Source organism: Strix uralensis, chromosome Z (assembly GCF_047716275.1).
Source record: "Strix uralensis isolate ZFMK-TIS-50842 chromosome Z, bStrUra1, whole genome shotgun sequence".
Classification (NCBI taxonomy): Eukaryota; Metazoa; Chordata; class Aves; order Strigiformes; family Strigidae; genus Strix; species Strix uralensis.
In genome coordinates, this window is record NC_134012.1 from 97,957,365 (window position 1) to 97,981,923 (window position 24,559).

At 43.5% G+C, this 24,559-nt stretch overlaps 1 protein-coding gene across 1 annotated transcript; it reads left to right on the forward strand.

Moving 5' to 3' along the window:
• Positions 1-12,282: 12,282 nt before the first annotated feature.
• LOC141937495 (urea transporter 2-like) lies at positions 12,283-23,604 on the forward strand. The gene is made up of 8 exons (XM_074855234.1): positions 12,283-12,448; positions 14,737-14,926; positions 15,432-15,560; positions 18,022-18,214; positions 19,060-19,207; positions 20,735-20,869; positions 21,857-21,906; positions 23,335-23,604. The coding sequence occupies exons 1-8, from the start codon at positions 12,283-12,285 to the stop codon at positions 23,602-23,604; spliced, it is 1,281 nt and encodes a 426-aa protein (XP_074711335.1).
• Positions 23,605-24,559: the final 955 nt, after the last annotated feature.

Genomic DNA, 24,559 nt, shown 5'->3' on the forward strand with positions numbered 1-24,559 from the left:
AAATCTTTACTAAAATCTGTCTGGTAGCTTCTGAAGTAGCTTCAGCTTTATCATCCCTAATAACAAAAGGGGAAGGGACAGGGACAGGACTTCACAGCACCCTGCCTAGAAAGCAGTATTTACTCATGATGGGGCATGGGGATTAGCCTCAAGATTTTGCTTATACTGTAGCCATGGAAAACATAAACCATGGCCCTGAGATGACATATCTGATGTCAAGTGCAGCATTATTTATAATGTGTTCTTTCATTGACTGTGTCACCATGGCATTTCAGCTCTTCCTAGAAACACAGAAAATCCCTGAGCAGCCTTGTGGAAAGGTATTTTGGTCCCTAACAAGGACCCCTGGGTGCATCTTGACCCCAAGTCTAAACCCGACTTTGGCTCCAGATGAGGCATTCAGACTAAGGGATTCAAAACAAGTGGAAGCAGCCCTCGGCTCTTCTCTTTGCAGCTGGCAAACTTCAGCCAAACCTCTGGCTTTCCAATTCAACTTTTCCTGACCCTCCAAACTAATCCCAACCTTTGCACTGGACTCAGTACAACTGGCAAATTTATATCATAAGCCTTGTTATGCATCCTTTAGTCTCATAAACCCTGTATTACCCAAGCACTGGCCATGGAGAAGGTACTCAAGGCCACACAAGCCAAAAAGTATGGCGTTTAAATAAACTGACACTAGTTATATGCTTCCTCCACATAACTGGAAGCCTTCATTGAAACAAAACATTGCATTTTGAGCACTACAATAGAACCTAGTGCTAAACCTAGCCTTGGCTATAGATAAGGCATATTACTCTGTGTGAAAATTTACTGCGAGTAAAACAAGCTGATGCAAACTCTATATTTTCCTTCACTGACATGCCAAAGTTCACCTCTAAACTTGGGTCTGCAATGCATCTTTGAAATCCTGTAAAAGTAACTTGACCAATAATACAGGGAATGAGAAAAGCATAAAGCACCACAAGAAACTTGAGCTTAAGGTATTCAAATGAAATGTTATCAATATTCTCCATCACAGAACTAGCAAATTTTATAATAATTGTAGTTCTGTAGCCACCAGTTTCATAGAGGCTATCCCTAGTCTAAGCCCAGCCTGTGCCAGGAATATATATCGAGAAAAAGTTCAAAGGCAACCAAATCAGCTGAGAGCAACACACAGCTTTCCTCCACAGGGTCAACAAAATTCAGCTCTAACCACCATACTGCAGCAATTCCTTTCATGATCATAACCCCACCTGAACACTAGGTTTCTTACATGCTCATACTGCTAACCAAAAATTGGGAATACAACATTTTTTTTTAAAAACTGTTCAAACTGTGAACATATCTGGCCTCAACAAATTCTAAAATTCCAATATTTTTTAAATTTAAAAAAGCTTTAGCAAATAAATTTAAATTTTAAATTCCCAAGACCTGTCTCCATGTTCTTCCAAATCACTTCTCCGCCTGCAACTAACCTTAAACCTCAGGCAATGCACACTCCTCAGCCTAAAGTTGAGCCCCAAACTCACCCACCCAGCGGTGAGAGTGAACCTGGTGTTATTCACATACACAGGATGAAATTGGGGATACATCACACAGAGACACCAGTACCACATTTCCACCTCTTTCCACTTGAATAACTGTGAATTGCGGAAACTGGCTATGACTTCAGTTCTGCTTCCCTGTATCACAGACCCTAACTCTAATCTGGTCCCTAACTCACACTCCCTCCTTCCCTTTCCTCTGGATGAGACGAACATTGACCTAATGCTGGCTCTCCAATCTTTCTGCTCTGGAAGCCCAACCTGAACACATCTCCAACCCTTGGCTGGGCTACTTACAGCACTCACACTTGCAAATGAAACACAGAAGGAGGTCTGGCAAAATGCTCTTTCTTTTTTCTCTCCCTTCCCTTTCCTCACAAACATCAGTGTTTCAGCTAAAATATATCTCAGCACAGCCCTTAGTCTCATTTATGCCCTGTACCGTGCGCACTAATCCCACTCCCAGTGTTAAGTCTGGACTAGGCATCCACTGACGCCAGCTCTGACCATAGCCAAGAGAAGCTGGTAAAAAATGTCCTCCTCATGAAAAATAAATCAATAAACTGGGACGTGCTGTTTTGAATTTCACAAATCTTAACCCTGACTGATTAGGGAAAGCATGGTGATGCTCACTGAAGATACGGGAGGCCTGCTGAGCTCTGCAACACAGGCTTCAGCATGCACATGTCCTAGGGATCCCCCTAAAATGAATCCTGCCCAAACCATTAGCATGCCAGGAGAATAAGCAATGGCACACTTGTACTTTCACCTTTCAGTCTTAGGAATGGGAGGTTATCTCAGTATCTTGTAGTGCCTTTCAGAGCTGGCCCTCACAAAATATCTTCTGACCTGCTCAGGGGAAAATTTCTGCTGGGAGAGTGAAAATTTCCCCTGCCCCCTCCACAAATTCCCCATTTAATAGCTTTGATGCAGCAGTCAGAGTTCCTGGACAATGTACCCCAACTCGTATAATTAGGATTAAACTAATTTGTGCATGTAACATGACCCTTGTGGTCCTCAATTTTTTTTTTTTCTGATAAATAATACTCGCTTCTAATTAAAAACATTATTTAATGAGGTTTCACGTGCTTTCAACCTTGTTAGATTTTTGTCACTACTCTCTCTATGATTTGAGCATCCCACTCGAACACAAATATATTGGCCAGCAAAATATGCCAAAGGTGTCTTCTGATGGCAGCAGGTATTTGATGTTTCAGTTATAGGACATTACAGTTCTCACAGCACAGTAACAAAGCACCAGGGGAAAAAATGTAGCTACAAAATGAAGAACTTCACAGAAATGTGGAAATCTCAGGAGATGACGACATTTCTCCTGAAAATCGTTAGTGCTACTCAGCTTCTAGTGTTCTAGTTTGCCATTTGGAAACCGCACTTTCTTTTATCTGTAACTTGATATTGCAGATATACGACATTGCATTTTTTTAAAGATTAAAGCAAAATTAAGTATTTTGAAAGATCCAAATTTTAAAAATATTAGCCTTTTTAAATTTTTCTTGTTAGATATTTTTGTAAAGGGGGGGGGGGGCTTTTCTGCACACCTTTTCAAAATCCTCCACAGAATAGCACTCCAGTCTTTCACGAAGCTCTCAGGCTATAGATGTGCTTTGTAACGCAGATGTAACGTACAGATGTTGTCACCAGTGGAAAGTGATGCAGACCTGCCCTGGGATGCGCACTGATTCAGTAGCAGGCAGAAACCCTGCTCACTCCTGCAATAAACAAGCCCCCACTTGCAAACAGCGCCAGAAACAGCTTTTATGTACAACAGCACAAATCCAGAGCAGTCCCACTGAGGTTGATGGGTATGACCCTTCTCTCACTTATATTAGTGTTATTCTACTAACTACAGAGGAATAAAACCTGAGATGAAAACCAGACTCCGTCAAGTAAACTCTGGGCTGGAGCTGCTGCAAGAAAAGGAAACCCAGGCCGTGGAGCAGTGCCAGGGTCTGCCAGGAGTCTCTGCTGCTGCAAAGTTCTTATCTGCAGCTCTCACTCCTCTCTTCTTCTTCCATTTTAGGGTCTGAAAAAAAGGTCATTAACACTAGGGGAATCCCTCCATTGCATTTCCAAACGGTGTAAGGCCATTTCTCCAGTGAGCAAGTGCCATTCGCCTGGCACATGAGCAGCAAGATTGCTACGTGGTTGTGGATACAAAACCAGGTATCCTGCAACCTGCCCTATTTTTTCATTTTATCCTAGTCAGTAAGTCACAGTGCTGTTAGCAGCTTGGGAAATTTGGCCTGTCATCTATAATCTTTGAAGTGCAAACTTCAGGCTCATGCAGAACAGAGAACAGAAGTGATGTCTGTATTTTCAGGTGAGCAAAGCTGCAGACTTCAAAGGTTTGGTATTAGTCTGTGAAGCTTCTTAAAGATTGTCACCTGAGTTTCTCAAAAGCTGGCTGAAAATGCATCCATACATCCAGATAAATGTGTTCTTTGATCTGAGTGATAAAAACAACTGTTTTTCTACATGTAAACTCCTTTTTTGTAAATGTTTATGAACTGTGGGAAATTATGTCTCTGCCAGAATTTAAAATAAAGTGATTCAATGGGTTTACTTTACATTTACCATTCATTATGCTCACTAACATTGCAGGAATCCCAATGGAGTTTTCAAGGAAGGTTCAGAGTGTTGTAGTTACCAGGGAAACACATGATAAATTGTTGCTATCTAAAAAAGAAAATCCCCATTAACTTTCTATTAAAGAGCAAGCAATGTGAACTATATGGAGAAATGCTTTATGGTTACCCTATGAAAATGCTGTATGTTCTGTTTCAAGGTTTAACCAAATATTGGCCAAGCTCTGACATTTTTATTCATTGTGAACAGCACTCAGCACTTTACAGTCTGTGGTTTACCATGCATTGTTAAAGACAGTCCAGTATTCAGCTGGGTCAGCCCAGGAATAGCAGCCACCGTGTGATTGTTACTGTAGTTAAAACATTTACAGGCAAAGCTTTGTTAAGCTAAGCTAGCAAAACTGGCATTTCATGCCAAATGAACGGTTTTTACCAACCCTTGCCATGGCTTGTACAGGGTATCCAGTCCCAGAAGAAGGGTTTACAGATTGAGCAAGCAAATAACTCTGCATAGTATAGACAAGGTTTCTTGGTGTGTGTCTACATTAGGTTTTTTGGTCTTGGAGCACAATCGTATGCACATAAGTGTTGCAGGTGACAGATCACCTTGGCCCTACAGATCAGTAGTGGAGACATGGATGCTCCAACCCTACCTTGTCCTTGGTGCTCCACGGACCGAGAACACCACCTGGCATCACCTAAACGAACATGCGGAGAAACTAGAAAACCCTTGTTCAAAGCCCTCTTTCTCCTCTTGTGGATCAGGTGGGTAGTTTAAGAATCATCACCCTCAACCACCACCTCTTGGACTTGATGTCCCTACTGTCTGTTGGTCAGTCCCCAGCCTTTGAGACTGACCACAAGAGTTGCTCCAACCTAACTGCAACATGAATAGGCTGCCTAAAAGCACCTTCAGCAAAATCTAAATTAAATATCACTTCTTCCACACTAAGATGTCCTAAAAGCACGTTTCCTTCCCTGTCCTCTCTTTCACTCCCATCAGTTACAGTATCTCAGCCACGCAGAAGGTATCTTCCAACAAAGAAGAGTAATTTCTCTAGCAGCTCCAACCTGATTCACATTTGACTCCCATGTCTGTCACACTCAAGCCTTACAAAGTCCCTGAATCACTATGGTGACTAAAAAGGATTATTGTCATTTAAGAGGTCACCTCTGAATTGAAGAGAAATGTTCAGGAGCTGCCTTCCCCAAGTTTCCACTGTGAATTAACAAGAAAGCAGAGATATTGTCCAGTTTCTTACTGTATTATTCCCACCTTGCTACTCTCTGGATTAAAGAAGGCATTCATTTCATTGGAGCTCATGTTAGGATATCTAAACTTTGTACCACAGGAGAGGATCTTTAGAAATATTTCTGGCAAATGGAGGTAGCATTATGGGTTAGGTGAATGTAGAAATTACTTTTCCCTCCTGATGAGACAGAGGAATGACTGACTCTGACAGTGAAGACATGCAGCTCACGGTCAGTGTGAAGGAGAAAGGCAGAAGGTCAGGTCAAAGTGGAAGTCAGGAAGATGGTGATACTACAGGGCAAGAATGACTGTGAAGACCAGAAAGACAGATGCTGTGCTAAAGGAGAACTGATATGATGAGAGCTTAGGTGAGAATTCTAGCTTCTTGGATGAATAAGAAAATCAGGTTTCAAAAGACAGCACACAGAAGGAATCTGCAAGATCTAAACACAGCCTGGACATGAGACTCTAGACTTAACAGAAAGAACAGCGAGAGCTGCAGGTGGTAGGGCTGATGGCAGGTAGAAACACGAAAGAAGGTTGGAAAGGGAAGACACAGTGAGCCCAGGAGCACTACTGGCAGGGCTTTTCTTTGGCATGTCCGTGGACCCATTCCTGCTCCAAGTCAGAAAGGGTGGCCATCTGAAAATGTCTCACACCTCCCCTGTCCCTTCTCTTGTAAGAAAAGGCTGGTCCTGCTGATGGTCACATCTCTAAGGCCATAACACTCTAAGGGAGGGAGGGAAATAGGTTTCTCTCTGAAGGTAGGGCACAGGTTCCACCTCCCTTTTCAGCTCCCAGGTCACCTTGCTGGCTCCTCTGAACACCCAATGTCCAGTCTCCAGTAATGGAGATGACGCACTACTTCAGTTTGATGTTTGACATCACACAGCTTCACACTGTGGATTTGGCCTTAGCTCTAGATCAGCGTCACCAAGACATAAAATGATGGAATGAAAGACTCATTTTAGTCAGCAGGACTAAAAAGTTGACCTGTTTTATTTTTCCTCTCCTTATTTTTACTTTTATAGGTCTATTTATTAAATTCATTCCTAAAACAAGCAAATCTTTTTTGTTTCCACTTGCAAAGGATTAAAAAAAAAAAAAAAAAAAAAAAGGGTGAGAGAGAGACAGACACAGACACACAAAGCCAAAAAGAAACAGAGAATCCAAGTGGAGAGGTATGTGTTATTGGACAAGTGTTTAATTTATGGAACTTGGCCGGCAGAACAAGAGTTTGAATTGTACTTCAATAAGTGGAGCTCTTAGAATAAATGTGGCTTGTAAAGTTGTTTTACAGTCTGCTTTGCTGAGCAGCCAACACCTCATGGAAACCTTTGAAAAACATTCTGTTTAGAAGCAATGGTTTTTATATTTCATATTTTCTGTATTTGTTTTCCCCTCTGGTTTTATAACTGAAACCATATGCAGGAAAACAGGATTTTTGTGTCTTAAAATATCTACCTGGTCTGACTACTTTTATTATTAAAAAAACAGCATTTTGAAAATTCCTCATGTATTAGGCATTTGGTTCAAACATTAACGTGTCCTTGTTTGATACCCCAGTCAGCTACAGGTTTCCTGAATGACCTTGGGATAGTCAGCTGAGATCCATCACCGCTCTCCCTACGTCTATGCGGTGCAGCTGTGTGCATCTGAGCTATCTATCTTTCCCATTATAGACAGAAAATGCAACAGAGTTTAGGACATGATTCATCTGTGTAGGATGAGAGTGGATGAATCATGCTCTAGATCCATATATTGACCAGCTCTTTGCTGGAAGTCATGGCAAGCTGCTCAGATACAGACACTCACACTGCAGATACCCATGGTTAGCCTCATAAGCCCCATCTTAGCCCCTCTGTGCCACCAAAAGGATGAGACAGACCCCTCTGGAAGGAAATCCATCCCATCCCAGGGGTGATGCCTGACACATCTGGGTGAAATGCCCAGAGATGATACCAATCAGTCTATTCTGACCATAGAGAGTGCCAAAACTATAAGCTGTTAGATGGCTACAAGTAGTCAAGAGGAATCTCTCTCTACAAATATCATTCAGGAGACCCATCGTAAGGAAGTCAAACCCTCCTTCTCCACACTTACATACACACCTATGTATATGCGTACAATCCATATACAAATGGTATCAGCACAACTTCTACCCAAGACACTAGGACAATCCATTAAATAAAATGTGTGCCTCCATTTGATAGATTGGGACATACTGCTGCAAGAGAGGGAAAAGAAGAAGCAGTAAAGTATCGCCTTGGAGCAAAGAAAGGTATTGCATTACGTGCTACACAGACTGGGAAAAGGAGACACAGAAAGGCTCCAAGACCACATCGTAAAAGCCAAGTATCTAAATAAAGATGTAAGAGTCATATTTAGCCCCATAAGTTAAACTATTCTGATTCCTAACTATTGTGTGGTAGTTGTGTTTGTACAGATATGACAGAGCTGCTCTGGAACGTGGCTTCATTTAATGCCTGTGATAGGAAACAAGTTTACTTGAGCATTTTTTTCCTTTTCGGTGGATTTTTTTTTAATTTTTTGCTTTAAAGGTCTGTGGCTAAGTGTTTCATACCTACTCTCTGCAATTCTGTTGCATTCAACCTCAGCAACTGTTCTGAAATGCCCTGCTTTGTTCATTTGTTTTCCACGTCATGGTTTGATCCCTGCTAGAGCTTTGATTGGTAAAGTCATTGCAACTCAGCCAAGCATTCTGTCACCATCCCAAAGTTTTGCCCTCTAGCTGTACACTATTTCTTTTCTATTTCTTTATGGTTTCTTATGAGAGCAACGTGCTTTTACAAACTGTTTCTTTTCATGGCCCTTGTGAAGCTATGTCCCTTGAAGTCAACACTTTTCTGATCACCCCTATGCTTTCAGCACAGAGGACGAAAGAGCAATTGCCTAGGCCTGGCTTCAGGTATCTTAGCATAAGGCTAAGCTCCTGACACAAACAAGTTGGCTGAAATGTTAGGCATCAACCATCACCCTGGTCATGCACCAATCCACTGTTCGCAGCCCACTTGTGCTTTTATTTTCTTTTTCGTGAGGCCACCAGATCACTGCAGGCTGTGTGAGGGTGCTACGCTGTGAACATTTTCTCTGGCAGCACAAGCTGAAGAGAAACCCAGCGCTTACTCTGGGAGGCTTAAAAATACAAAGGTCTGTGCTATCAGCATCCTGCACCTCAAAGGCATGCTACAGTAGCTGTCTCTTCGGGAATGAGCAGGCACAGGTAGGTCTAGAGATGAGTCCTAACCACCAGGCATTATCCCAGAGTCTGATAAATGTTCATAAGAATCAGGACAGCTCCTTACCATGCTGACGAATCAGTGCTTGCTGACAAAAGGTTCTTTTCTCAAGGAATTCCCCATCAGCCCTAGGTATGCCATAAGTGATCCAGGCTCTCATTAGCCCTGATTAGCTAATTGTTCAAATGATTTCTCTATTATTCACGGAGCCTGTATCACTAAGCACAAGCCTATCAACTGACAGGTGCTCGCTGCAAAGAAATTGTGTTTTTCCAGGGTGAAAATCCTGCAGGGATCACCCTGCCCATCACAGCCCTCCAGGATCTTCTCTAGCTGTTGCAGCCCCTCAGGCCACTCTGCTGTAAAGTCCCGTGATTCACCACTGTGACTGTGTAGAGGATTTCAGCATCCCCATACCTCTTTTTTTGCTCTGTTCCTTTCCCCCAAAATTTGGCAATTCTTCAGCAGTCTCCTCCAGTCGTGTCCCAGGTTGCCTTCCCATCTGAGGTGGGTGGGTGTGCTCCCTTCAAGCAGAGATTTAGTTCCCTTCCAATCCATACGGAGAAAGCAAACAGGAATCATAAGAAGAGGCTGTAATTTTTTTCTTAACCCCAGAGCTTTGATGTCCTTCTTGATGCAGATTACTGGCCTGTTACAGATGGCTCAGTGATTTAAAGCACTAGCCTGGGACTCCAGATCCCACTTCCATAAACTTCAAGGTTGACCTTGGCAAAATCTCTTAGGCTGAAATTTCTCTTGCCTGAAAATAGCCCTTCAAAAGCTCAGCAAGCTGGCTCCCTCTGCAGCTGGTGGAAAGAGAGAGACAGGCACCCTTTTTTTTCACATCTCAGAGATGTAAGAAAAGGGACACGAATCACTCTGGAGGTACTAGCCTCTCTGTGTATTGCCTGCAAAGGACTCTAACGTGACTGCTTTGCATTTAACCCCTAATGGTTAAGTTATGCGAGTAAGGACAAGAATTTTAAAAATGTACAGGTCCCACATCTCGATTTCAGAGGGAACTGAGCAGGGCAGTCTTGTAAACAAAGGCTTTAGAAGCTCTGCAGTGATGTTTCTGCTTTGTAAAACCCAACAGTAATATCTCCTGGTGAGGTTTAAAGTGAGCATGAGCTTTTCAGGTGCTATGAACACACAAGCACAACCACTCAGTATTTATTCTCCCTGCTGGTAACATCTCTACTCCGTTGCTGGTGGTGGATACTGTTCTCAGCAAAGGGGCCACTAACCTTTCTTTCCTGATGCATCCCTGAGACTTCAAGAGCCTGAGAAGGTGTTCCAGTCTCCTTTATGAGGATTCACTGCAGCTGTCTTGAGCCCACCTCAACTCTTGAAACTCTTTGGAAAAGTCTTCTGGAGGGAACATGAGCAAACAAACAAAATAGACAACATTGCATAGCTATCTCTGATACCCGTCACACTTGTTAAATATGACTATTAAGCTCTGGAGGGAAAGCAACCTCTATGATAGCCAGGTGCTAGCCTGGCATTGCTCTGGAGTCTCTTCTCTGCTCATGCTCTTGACCTCAGACCCTGTGCCCCTCCCAAAATACATTGAGTGTTTGACTGGCATACCCAGGTCGAGCTGTCATTGGGAAGAACAGGAACTTTCAGAGGACAGTTCTGAGCTGAGATGGGTTGACTTCCATCTGAAGATGCCCAGAGCTACACTGACTACCAGGAAGCCCAGGGCAACAATATATCTTACACAGCCCAGTGTTTATCGGATGTATCCAGGCCCAAATACCCGGTTTTCCAGTAGGACCAGATATTTCAGTCCAGTAGGTCAGGTATTTCCCAGTATTTGACCACTGCAAATTCCCTCAGCTCAGAGGACATGTCGGAGGAGAAAGGGGACTCCAGCTCAGTGTTCCCTACACAAATGTCCTCTTGGCTAGCCACAACGAACTACACAAAAATGACAGTCACCAAGGCTGCCTTAAACTGAAATGAGGGCTTGGACTCAGCTTCTGACCAGAATCAGATTACTGATAGCAAAAAGTGAAGGGCAGCTGGGCAGAACCGGGGAACCTCCTTGCTCACGACCCCATGAGACACTCAGGAGCAAGGTTTTGGGGGTGTCTCCTCCTTGCATGACCACATTTGTTGCTTCAGACCACCCAATACCTTTTATCACCCTCCTCACTCTTAGGATCAAGAAAAGTGAGTGATGCTTAGGTTTAGTTTTTACAGTTACACCTAACAGCATCGCTTGGCAGTACACCCAGCCGCGGGCTGATGCTGGTGCGTGAAGGTCATCACAAAGACTTTTGCTGCGGTGGGGACCAGCTGCCGGCAGAGAGAGCCAACGCGCTAGACAACAGGCACTGCAGAACGCATTTGCAGGGCTGCACGGAGCCAGGGGTGAAGGGAAAACATCTTCTGATGCTCAAGGGCCTTCTCATTAGGGCATTCAAAGCCACAGCTACTTTTACCGTCTGCTTGTCAGTGTTCCTCTCCGCAAAACAGCCTTCCCTCCAGCCAGGCATCCCTTTCCCAGCCCGACCTCCTGCTGCTGCAGGCTTTAGCGCCGACAGACAGACTCTTTGAGCTACCAAAAATCAGGCTCCTACCGGAAGGTGGTGCCCATATTCCACGAAACACGGGGCGAGCACTTCACAACACAGTCCGCTTTCGGACCACACCTGGAAACCCAGCCACGCTTCTCCAAAATCATTAGAGCGAAACCGCAGAACAGCTGACGACAGACTCCCTTAGACAGCGGGGTGACATTTCTGCAGATGTAACCTCGCCAGGGTGCAGTGCGGTGTATTTTCTCTTAAGGGTTAATATCTTAATGGACTTTTTAATGAACAGAGCCCTGCAACTGTGATTGGGAGGTTAATAAACCCGCACTCCCGCTGAATAGTCACCTGCTAACTGAAGAGCACACAGCCCTGAGCCAAGTGCTTATCTCTGTCTAAAGTCACATGTGGGTGCTGATTTCTGCACAATACTTTGATGCTACCCCAGTTTGCTCTTGATGGTCTATCAAAGGCAGATATGGAATGAGGAGCATGGAAAGGCACCAGCTAAAAACATCAAAAGGGTCACGGTCTCAGTGTCTCCTCTCATATTTTCTTGTCTCCTGCTGCCTGCTACGGTACTGGAAATTTGCATTGCTTCCTTCCAGCTTGCTGCTAGCCAAAAATCAGCAGGCTTCCTCCTCAGCAACTGCAACAGCAGCTATACTTGGCCAGGCAGCACTGGTCAGCATGCAGGTACCACTTGGTTACTTGGCAAATGTTATGTCTCCTGTCCAACCAGTAGCTTGTCACTCGCTGCATCAGGAGCTGGAATGAGGGTGGGGTGCTGCAAGGCACCTATGCCACATCCCTCTTTCCCCCTGTAGCTCTGTGCCACAGCTCCATGATAGCAGTGAGTCATTGCCTGGTCCTCATCCCCAAAAGGAGACACCACTGCCCTGGGCAGCAGCACACACCACTCTCAGCAGGGGTTCAGGCAGATCCCTTCCCCATGAAACATCCCATCTTTGAAAAAGGATATCACCACAGGTCTCCAAAGTACAGCAAAAAGTTGCCAGGGCACAACCCAAACGGTTTTCTAACACATGGACTTTGTGATTTACAGTTACCTCTTCTCACCACCCAAAAGAGATGGAGCTCGGAGAGATTGTTGTGGCCGAACATCCTGGCGAGAGGCAGCTGTACGCAGAGCAGAAGCCAAGAGCCCAGGGCCTGCTGGGAAGAAGCGGAAATCGAATCCACCAAGTTTTGGGCTATCTCACAGGAGAAATGAAAGAATATGGAGAGTGGATGAAAAGTAAGCAGAGGGATATGTTTGGGGCTTTCTGGCTCGGAAGAGCAAGCTGGGAACATCTATATTGCCAACAGTACGAGATGCAGGGCCATTTCACCTCCTGAAGCAGAGCAGAGGCAGTGTGGTCCAAGCTCACTGCAAACTTTTGGCCTTTTAACCCAAATTTCAGTCTCAGGAAGGGAATCTCACTGCATCCTCTTGCTATTACCATGGCTGCACACATAATTCAGCACAGGCAAAAGACATCTTTTACACTTAATCAGTTATGTGCCATTAGCATCACATTCCTTATAGCAGTGCCCAGAATCACACATCAGGGCTGGGGTCTTAGTCTTGTTTGTAAGTACTTTGGATCAGCAACTGTCTCCTCATCTGCGTGTGGGCTGACGAAGGGGACTTGACTCTTGATTGTGTGGGCAAAGGCTCTTGTATTACCAGCCTTGGGGGAGCAATAAGCACTGTGGCTGTTACGTTGCTATAAAACACAAAGCAAGTACTGATCTCAAAGGTTTACTGTCCAGAGAGGAACAATGCATGAGCAGATGGTCCGCATTACCCAGAATTATTAGGGACTGGGGGCTTTGACAGGCTGTGTGAGACTGGGTCGTCTGTCAAGGTTAGGTTTGTTAGCAGTACAATTCCAGCTATGGGAAAGAAGAGACAGCCACACATAGCCAGGCTGTGCACTGGCTATCATTAGTGGAGGATGTGGACTGAGATGCCTCCAGGCAGGGAGGTGAGGAGGCTGGCAGTGTGGTCCCAGCCCCAGGGGATCATCTCCTACTGCCTTCTCTTTACTCTAATGGTCCATGCTTGGTAGACAGCTTTTCTTACTCAATGTCCCAAAAAGGTTTGGCCTCTGCCCACTGGTTATATTTCAGTACTTATAGTTAATACTTCTGTCTAAAACCAAGAGCATTGCTGATATATTTCATAGCTCAATGCCAAATATTAGTAATAATTATTCCAGAAAAGTCTGATCATTTTTCCCTAAGGAACTCATTCATCTCTGGTTGTAACTTCCTGGCTCCCCAACAATGCACAGCCTGAGAGATGCTTGCGAAGCCACCCTCAACTTGCACTCCAGCCTGTTGGGAAGGCTCTCCCAGAGATGCTGAAGAGATGCAGAGTGCTACCTGGACCTTCAGAGATCCTCTGTTTGAGCTACTCTCATCAGAAAGCAGAACTTGAGCCTTGACTGTAAATACAATGCAGGGAGGGAGAGGGGGAGAGGGCAGTTTTTAGGAATGAGTTGTTGTCCAAATTCAAAAAGTAGTCTAGCACTTTATGCTGTGTCTAATTAATAATCTAAACTAATTTAATTAATTTAAAATATTTAAGAAGATAAAAGCTGCATATACATATTGCATGAACATATTGTACTTGCCAGCAGCCCCTCTTCCTCATTTATTCTCCTTGCATCATGTTTAACAACGCACAGCAGTACAGAAATGGTTACACCTTTCCCAGAAGCATGGCCAAGAAAGACCTTAAGTCAATTTGCAGTAGAAGAGTCAGTAGCAAAATGTTACTGCAATGCTGAAGACCCTCCTGTGCCCATGGAGATCACTAGGGCCACTGTACATAGACGCCCTCAGACTGCCTGCCCTCAGCCCCACACACATCCCATCTCCCCCCTCCACTCACCTGAAGTACCCAAGCTTGGTGCCCATTTGCTCTGTCTGGGTTCAGTAGTCTTCTCTAAAGAGCAATGGCCCTTTGTCCTTTGGAAATGCCTCTTTCTCCTGAGTACAGTCTGAGCTATAATAACTATTCTCTTAATTTAGGTTCTTTTGTTCCCAAAGTACTTTTTTAGACACCCTTGACAGTTTGACCTCATCTCCTATGTACAGTGTATCTCCGTGTTCTGGGTCCCTAAAACAACAAAAGTGTTTCCTTTTCATATTTCCCTATCCATGTACAAACTAGTTTCAATCTTTGCCTAAGCCTCTCTCTGCATCTGAATTATACACTAAAAAGGGACTATCTCCTCACTAAATTTATAGCAGAATCTTAAGCAATCTACCATGCAAGACCATTCTTTGACCACCATAAATAAACCACTTTTTTATTAATCCTTCCATGAACTTTATAGCAGTGCCCAGTCCATCCCTATCAGCTTTTCAAGTGCCAGATGCAAAATATGCTCAGACAGCAATAAATCAGAGACTGGTTTTACAGTCCTGTTGATACATCGCCTCTGTTCTGTGGCCAGGAAACGACTTGTAGAAATGAGCATGCTTTTCTGAAATGATGCCATATCACCAGCGTTTTTCTTTGATCTCCTCCAGATAAGCCCCTAATGGTTCAACTGGTGGACTGGATCTTGCGAGGGACCTCTCAGGTGATGTTTGTCAACAACCCTTTCAGCGGGCTGGTCATTTTAGTGGGGCTTTTCATCCAGAGCCCCTGGTGGATGCTCACAGGTTGCACTGGAATGACCGTGTCGACATTAACTGCGCTGGCCCTTGGCCAGGACAGGTAGGTGATACCTCACATCCAGGTACTTCATAAAAATTGATCTTTATGGCATCAGGAACCTGCTGATGGGTCATAGCCCCACATTTGAGTATGTTAAGACAGCAGACCAGTTTTCCTGATGGATGGTTTGGAAGCAGTTAGGTGAGAACAGATCTGTGGTCCAGGAAGAGCTGGCCTGTGTCCATAGTTGGCTGTCTTTGTGAGACCAGACAGTTATCTCTCTCTGATAGCCACTGTCACAACCATGCAGGTCCTTTGGGTCACAAGGAGTCCCCTAGGTCATCATCATTCAACAGTCTCCAAACTCTCCCTTTCCACACACCAGTGCAATGCAATATTGCAGCAACGTCACCACTTTTTCGTCCTTCCCCTCACCACTTTTTCAACCCTCCTTACCCTCCCTTCACCAGGAGCAGGACACGTATAAATTGCATTTCAGTGGGTCCCTGTGACAGGCCATCTCCAGCACAGCTTGCTACCTTGCAAACATTTCTTTCCATCACAGATCAGCCATTGCAGCTGGGCTGCATGGCTATAACGGGATCTTGGTGGGACTGCTCATGGCCGTCTTCTCTGACAAAGGGAAATACTACTGGTGGCTTCTTCCTCCTGTGGCAGTTATATCAATGGCCTGGTAAGTGCTACTTCTCCTCCTAGGGACAATTCTCAGGAAATGAGGAGTCCTGCTACATACAGCTTAAACACATTGGAAGTCCCCTCTGCCCAGTCCCCTACATCAGCATCTCCAGCCGCGGTGGCACTGGGAAGAGGCATTCATTGATGCACAGACCTTGTGAGGCACATTGGTAGGAGGTTGAATCCACAGACAGTGCTGATTCTAGCACACAGGCAAAGGACCCCCACTTCAACACTCTGCAAACGGCCCTCATCAGCAGGACACACTCAGGGTGGATGTCATCGTGCCCAACACCACAACAACTCTTCCTCAACCAGGTGCTGAACCAATCCGGTGCTCTTCCTCGGGCTGAATTCAATATTCCCTCTCTCAGATATGCAACCAACAAAATTAATTCCTCCAAGTAACTCCAAATGCCAGACAATGTCCTTTCAGGATTAAATTTACCATTTCTAAATATGAACCCTAACAGCACTGCAGAATCTATTTAACAGCCTTAACCAAAATTAATTCAAGAGGCACATTTTAATCACTGTTAGCGATAAGATGCAAGTCATTTTTGCATTTCACTGCTTTTAAGATCAGTTTTTTTCATATTTTATTTCTTTATTCACTCTCAGCACAGGTCATTTTGTAACAACCTCTCAAAACCCCAGGACATGTTGCAAGAATGTTTATTTTGTCTTGTCTGCTAGAATTCCTTAAGGCCTTTTGTTCAAACTTTTCTTCATTCTTTTAGTTCATAAGACTCAAGGCTAGAGCCAAAAGATTTTAAAATTAGACATTTCAGTGATCTTTTTAACTAATACTTTGAATTTCAGCTTTACAAGTCAGCATTTCTTTAATTGTTTCTCTTTTTTTCTGACAAGATGTATAACTGGCAGAAGCTTTGTATTTCAGCACAGAAATTAGGACACCATTTTCACTGAAGTGCTGATTTTCTTTTCCTACAGCTACAAGCAAGGAAATCTGTAAAGTGCTCTGGGAACCAAATTTGTCATAAAAGAATAGGCTTCATCTGAGATTATGCAGGGAGAACAAAGCATTTTTTCCACTGATAGTATCTACACAACAGGACACAAGATGTTGCTTTTCAAATGCCAAATAGTTCGGGTGTTTTTTTCTTATTAGAAACAGCTTAATGACCTTCTAGGACTCAAATGCAGCTTCTTGAAAAGTTCCAAGTCTTTAAATTGAATTTTTGTAAACTGTGCAATGTCCACTGCTACTTGGAGGTTGACCATAAGAGCTATTAAGCTCGCTTATACCAGAAAAGGTCAGCTGGAAGCAGGAGAACACAGGCCTTTTCCATCAAGGACAGGACCTGGCCATTCACTCTCTTCCACAAGCTTTCTGGCCCCCATAAAAAACAGATATGATCTTGCCAATATGCTCCCACAAAGTCATTCATGCAGGACACCCACTTCAAGTGGAAATAAAGCAGTCTAGAAATGTCCTGAGGAAAGTAGATCTGGTGAAGTTTATATCCTGGGTTCTACAGTCAAGAACTTTAGGAAAAGTCACGGTATCTCAAGGTTTGCGTGTTTTTTAGTGTTTGGTCTCTAAATATTTTAAGGGTCACCCCAAATACTTTATGTGCTAAATGTACTCAATCATGTTTCTTAAGAACTAAGCTCAGTTTTCAGAAGATGCCCTATGATTTTGGGTGGTACCTGGGCAGCACACAGTAACATCAGTCTCATTGACATATGCAGGAACATCAGTCAAAGTCTGGGTCATGCCTGGCACAATGCCTTTCACAGCTCTGCTACAGTGGTCACTTCGTCTTACACTCTGTCAGGCTCCATGTGTCCTAAGGACTCCTCGTTCCCCCAGAATAGTGTTTAAGATAGCAAATATTTTATATCTTTCTTAATGGAAGATTTTCCATCCTCTTTGATCACATCTTCTGTTTTATTTCTCTTCTAGGGCCATCTTTTGGTATCCTTCAAACTATTTAACACACAAAAAGCAAATTACATAATTTCCAACTCTCTCTTGCCTCATCAGGATGGGAGCTTTTTATACCATCCAGAGTGCTCCAAAGTTCTTCATGTGGCATTCCCAAAATTCTGTTTCCTATTAGATTTTTGTACAGAATAAGAAACCCGTTCACCTTTCTCCATCTGTGCCTAAATACTGTACTGGATGCATTTCTTCATTGACTCCCTGAGCTCAGTGTAACTAGCAGAGCCCTTTCACACTAGCCAACTGTCCTGGGAAAAGGATGTGGATTTTATACCCTCCATGAACGGATGGGACAGATATTCAAAAAGATGAGCAGCATTCTGCAACTATTTGGCTCAGGCAGACTAATATATTAAGGTATTCACTACCTGATGTTTCTAAAAGGAATGTCATCAGCTTGCATTTACCAGAGCTTATGACCAAAGCAGTAGGCCGTTTCACTGCTATAATTGTTATGAACAACTTATACTTGTTTCTCTTCTCTTCTCAGTCCAATTCTGTCCAGTGCTTTGGGATCCATCTTCAATAAATGGGACCTTCCTGTTTTCACTCTGCCCTTCAATATTGCCGTGACTTTGTACTTGGCAGCCACAGGACACTACAACCCTTTCTTCCCTACAACCCTCATCAAACCTGTAGCATCAATGCCCAATATCACCTGGTCGGCAATCAATGCGCCACTGGTAAGCTTCACTCCAACAAGTTTATGCTATTTCCTTAAAAAGGTGAGCATGAAGGCATTCAGCTCAGGATAACACTTTCACAGGGGTCAGAATGGCTGTATGATACGTACAGCCAGTAGAAATTCTCAGAAATACATAGTTTGGTTCAGTCCATAGAAGACAGGGCCATGAAAGCCCCACAGACAGTCCTGGCTGATCCAACAGAAAGGCTGATTGAGCTTGAGGGAACAGAGATGCTGAACCTCTGCCTAAAGTTGTACTGCTCCAAAACAAGTCTTGAGTGCTGTCAATACATAAGCACATCTGGAAATGCATTCCCACTGTCCAGATGTGGTTAAAAGGATATCAGCAAAACAGTCAGTGACAATATGAAAAGACAGAAAAAACATCATTATCCTAAAGGGACAGAAACTCATTTATAGCCGGTCCCCTCCATTCAGCTCTAGCACTGAAAGGTCACCTTCCCAAAGCAGCATAAGGGTAACTGATATGCTTCATATAATGAACTCAAATCAACCAGCCCCCCTATAGTATCACTGCCTATGAAGGCTACAGTTTTTCTCCTTCACTGAAGTCACCAAAAAACCCCCAAACCCTCTGCCATCCCCTATCCACCATACCGCCATCCCAAAAGAAACAAAAGTCCATCTTGGACTGATGAAGTTCAAACCAAACAATGAATTAACTCTGGTTTGAAGGACATGCGTGCCCACATTTCCCAGCAGTCCAACTCAGACGCAGAGTTCCTTTCTTTCCTTTTCAACCAATAGCTTGGATAAAATAACTGCTGTGTCCTTCTGAGTACAGAGATACAATAACATGCCCTCTTCTACTGGCTGCTGCAGCTCTTGCAGTCCATCCCAGTCGGTGTTGGTCAAGTGTATGGTTGTGACAACCCCTGGACTGGAGGCATCATCCTTGTTGCTTTACTTATCTCCTCCCCGCTTATTTGTTTACATGCTGCAATTGGATCGACAGTGGGAATGTTTGCAGGTAAGAAATATTTACCAGACACTTTTGTAACTAGGGTATCTTGACCCAAGCCATTATATGACTCTGTCCAGACTTTACAGTTGTATAGGCTTGGATGTACTTGAGACAACGCTCTCACTTTTGAAACTGTCTCCATATTTTAAAGGTCTTACTAAAGGTCTGACAACATGGTGAAGGCAAGAACAGAAGCAGATTTTCCTTAAGCTTTGAATTTGTTATAAGATCTGTAACTCAGGCGGGTGCTTTGTTCCACCTTGCTTAACCCTCCTGCCATTGGATGTGATGAATCCCATGGAGATGATGATAAGAAAACTTAGAGAAACAGTTTCAGAACTGATCTCTTGGCACCACAACTGTTTTAGATTACCACAATAAGCAGATGTCTGCCTCAGAGCTGATCAGTCAATGAAAAGAAACAGACTTTTCTAGGATGCAGTTCATTCTATCCTGCTGCAGATCTGTAAAAATAGCTAAAAGAATGCCACTCAAAATGGTCTGTCTCTCCACTAACCAGAGAAACCATCTTAAGAGAGATGAATCTGACCCTTGAAGTTAGACAAGATTAATGCCACTCATGTAACCAATTGTAATAAAAAAAAATATGATGGAGTAAGTATAGTCTGAAACAACAACCTTAGAAAAGTCAGAGTCATCCAACAATAAGCTCTCTGTGCTCTGAAGCACTTTGTACAAGTTGTGAGCTGCCTTATATTTGTGTTTTTCAATGAAACTATCCACAATTTGTATGGTTAAGAGCATTTGGCAGGTTTTGTACACATCTGACATTTAATCTAGAAGACAAAGGTTAGGGGAAGTTATCTGGGAAGAAGCATGGTGATAAAACAAAAGGCAGAAGGAAATTTATTAATCTTAAGCGTGATATGAAGGTGGCCTGTGCACTACATATTGTGCTCTCCTTTTTACTGGTACTCCTGAAGCCTATGAGAAATTCTGCAGAAGTACTGGTGAGGTCAGATTTGGAGCAGACCCTCAGCTCCTACCACAGTAGAGAATTTCCACAGCACTGATGGAGTGACCACCTCCAGTAACTAGACCACATTTAGCAAAGGTCACTAGGAAGAGTTGGAAAACTCTGCTTACTCCCACGAAAGACACTCAGCTGTGCCTCTGATATTCAAGATAAGGGTATGTATGAGGTTTAAACAGTACATGTGAGCACAGCTTTCTGCAAGAAGAGCACCCAGGTGAGAAGGTCCTCCTACACTCTGGCTGGATCCTCCATCTGGTCATCTGGGGGACTAACTACAACACACTCAGTGCATACACAGAAAGTTTTCCTGAAAGAAACCTTAGTGAATTCCAACCCTAGGGACATTATCTAAGCTCCAAAATAATGAGCTTCATTTGATATCATCCTTTTTCTGTATGTGCTTGTTATGCAAGTGTGAGCATGGTTAGATTTGTCTAGATGTCATAGGGAAGAGATGACAGATTCCCAGCAAGTAACAGGTCCTCCTGGAGATACCTCTCATACCTGACCTCACAGCCTCGCCTTCTGTCTTGCAGCACTAAGCATTGCATCACCATTTGACAGCATCTACCTTGGCTTACACAATTACAACTGCGCACTCGCGTGCACTGCGATTGGGGGCATGTTCTATGCCCTGACCTGGCAGACTCATTTGCTGTCTCTTGCCTGTGGTATGTATCTTTTACATAAAGGGAAGACAAAACTTTATGCAGTCAGGCAGTCTATGAGTAGTTCACGTTCAAACTACCACTCTCCTGAAAAACTAGGTACTGTACAAGAGCTATTTCTGGGATGGCATTAGATTTGAGCTTGGTTGTGCAAGCTGCAAGTGCAGACAGAAAGGCCTTTAGGCTCTGATAACATGGAAACATCTAGAAAGGGTGGAAGTACTGTTTGTGAAAGGAGCACAGGCTATGCCATGAGAAGTTTAACAAATTAGCAACTCAACAGATTCATAGAAGCAACCTTTCAATAGCTATATGTATCATTAGAGGAAGAGTGTCATAAGAAGAGAGCTGTTGCACAAGGTCAGTTTAAAACCCATCTACCCAAAGATCCCATCTTCAACAGCAGCCAAAAACAGACTCTATGGAAAGAGTTTCAGAACAGTGTAGCCTATAAAAAATTCCCATGAAGATTCACCCAGCTTCCAACCATTTGCATTTCAGTAGTTTTCTGTCCTGTGCAGTTTCTGGATGGCTCAGTAGCTTTCCCTTCCCTGGCTTTGTCCTTGGGTGCCTCAGCTCCTGCTTTGCCACCTCTGACATCCTGGGGCCAGGAGGCCCACTGATAACTGCTTGTGGTTTGAAGCCACAGGACAGACACTGGTAGAAAATTTCGATAATCCCCCACTGCACACAGGTCAAGTCGTGCCAACTGATAAAAGAAATACCACCATCACTTACTCTTGACCAAACCACACTCTCCATTCATCAGCCATCTCTACAGAGCAGATAAAAACAAATGTAGTCCACGTGACCAGATGCAGCACTGGGGCATTTTAACTAATTATTGAATTCTAACACTAATCCTCACATTAGGTAGCTGTGAGGATACTTCACAGTGCATTTGGACAATATTACTATTTCTGATAATTTCTTTGGAAAGATGAGCAGGGCTTTCCTCACCTTGAGCTGTCTTTGGTCTTCTTTTTTCAGCATTATTTTGTGCCTACTCAGGAGCAGCTCTTACTAATGCCCTATCAGTGGTAAGTTGGGGGAGGGGTTGTGGGATTTTTTGTTTGTTTTAACTATATTTTGATTTGTTATTATATAACGTTAAGGAAATGCCCCAAAATTCTCCCTGTCAGTTTTGATGGCATTGAAGAGAGAATGCTGCAGCCAGTGGCAGGTTTTGTACAAATTCTGTGCCAGTTGAAATGTGCACTTGCAGACTCTATAGATGATAATAAGATTTCAAACACCTTTGGAGGATGTTATCCACAGCAGGACTGTGTATGTACATGTGAATTCCAGGAACAGCATATGGTTTGAGATGCAATACTTAGTTGCAGATTATATTTTTGAACAATTCCCAATGGTGTGAATTTTTACTTACTTCTTCCAAGGTCTTTCTCCCACCCTACCCACAGATATTATTTAAGTTTGATCTGGATAAGAGAAGTAAAATGAGGGAGAGACTGCTCTCTTAAATACAAAATCATCATATCTTGGATGGATCAAGAGGAGAGATCAAGAAAGAGGTGAAGCCAGAAATGCCAAGCTTTATTTCTTCTTTAAGATCTGAGAGATTAAAGCAAAACCATATTTTAATAAAACTGATTTAGAAACTTAGAAGAAAGAAAATTTAGAACTAACAGCTTCATGCATTAAACGTATTCATCTGGCATCTACTCAGTACCATGCAGGTCCCTGCAGATGGGTTGCTTTGTTAAGCACACCTGCTTTTGTGTTACATAAAAAAAAAAAAAAAAAAAAAAAAAAAGAACATTGACTGTCTCCTTGTGATCTTGTTTTTGGCAGACTCCAAGCCAGGTCAAGAGGTGGGGTCACAGAGTAGGACTGAGGGTTGGATGTAATGCCAGTAACACATGGGCATTGAGGACAGTGAATATGTGTGAATAGTATTCTCATTACATGGCATTTTACAGGACAGTGAGAGTAGGATTTGGCTTATTTGTTAGAGAATTTAGATTTTTATATGTGAGCTGGGTGTCTTGGCTTTCATCACAGTCAGCAGAGCTTTGGAGCCTGATTCAGTTGCTTCAATATTGTTGCCAAGTGCCATTCTGGCCAACAGCCATATCTCCAAAAGTGTTGAGGTCTCCAATGAGAGATGCCTTACATAGCCCCATACACTTCAGATAAACTAGACACCTCTGTGTGAGCCACTGAATTGACATTTGGTAGCAGAGGAGCTTCCCAGAACTCCAGTGACTAACAGGAACCCAGCTCACATGTAGCACCTGCACCTGGGCAACCTCCTCTGGATCCCAATGGGGGATCCCGTATGGGGGGGTTCAGGAGGCACGTCCTATGTCACACGGTCCTCAGGGAAAGCGCAGGCTCTCCCAGCTTCTCAAATGCAAGAATATACTAACAGGCAGAAGTAAGCAAAGGAAAATGCCAAAAGAGGTACCAAAAGGCACCTGTCTGTCTGTCCTTTCCCCTTCCAGCTTGGGCTGCCGCTCTGCACCTGGCCTTTTTGTTTCTCCGCACTTCTTTTTTTGCTGATAAATTCAGACAACCCAGCCATCTACAAAATCCCCCTCTGCAAAGTCACCTACCCAGAAGCCAACCGGATCTACTACCTGAGAATGAGGAGAAGAGCATCAGAGAGCAGGAGAGAAGAGCAGAGACGAAAGGAGCAGAAACCCTCCAGCGACTCAAAAATAAACACAGGAGGCACCCCCCTGTGCACCCCCAAAAACCGCCATGCTTACTGATTTCAAATGTCCACAAGTGTACAGTTTCGGGGCAGTTTTTCAGATGCTAGTTGAGCACACTACGGCCACAAACACCACCTTCAGCAGCAGTCTGCAAGCTGGGGGTTCAACATCCCACACTCCAGAGGAAACACTATTTGCCCTTGAACTAAGCTTTCCAAAAAGCACTCAGGTAACATAATAATGACTGCCTTACCAAGCCACATGCTGTTAACTTGAAGGTCACCTCTTATCAATAATAATTATAAGAATAGGCAGAAGAACATTAAAGTTGACAAGAGGCTGTATTTAATTTCAGACATGTAATTTAACAAAATAAATATGCTGAGAAGGCATTGGTATCTAATAATAATAAATAATGTAAGAACTACATCAAGAGCTGCACTTCAAATTAAGAACATGTATATTTGAAAGTGGAATAAACAGACTGATCTCCTCCTTCCTTTTGTCTCGTCAATGTCTAACCCTCTTAATCTGTCTTAACAGCTACAGCATACACAGGTAAATATTCTTACAAAGCGCATACTATTTTTAGTGCCATCTCCTGGCTCCTCATTAAGTACCAAGACAATGAAGGTATGAATAAATACACTTTAATCAGACTAGAAAAGTGACTAGCTAGCAATGATCAAGCATTTCTCTTTTCCTTGCATAATTTTCTGTCTTACAGATAGATGTCTTTCCTGCTCAATGCAGGATAGCAGCTCTGAATCCCTACACTCGTCTGGTGGGAAATAGGAAAATTTCATGTAAAGAATGAGATAAACATTTACTGCTGGTGGCAGTTACTGCAGTTCTTTCTCCCTCTTCCCTAGGGGATCAGTCCCCTTGCATTAAGCCACAAGCAATGAACAATTCAAAGGTCTGTTGGGTGTCAGGCTGGGATCTGCACATGGATGTGTCTCACCTGTCCCAGAGAAACCTCATGAGGCATCATCAGTTAGTCCTGGGAAGC

Coding starts and splice junctions, on each gene's coding strand:
- LOC141937495 (XM_074855234.1), top strand. CDS start 12,283: ATGGAGCTCGGAGAGATTGTTGTGGCCGAACATCCTGGCGAGAGGCAG. Junction 19,208..20,734: donor GACAGTGGGAATGTTTGCAG/GTAAGAAATATT, acceptor TCTGTCTTGCAG/CACTAAGCATTGCATCACCA. Junction 20,870..21,856: donor TTTGCTGTCTCTTGCCTGTG/GTATGTATCTTT, acceptor TTCTTTTTTCAG/CATTATTTTGTGCCTACTCA.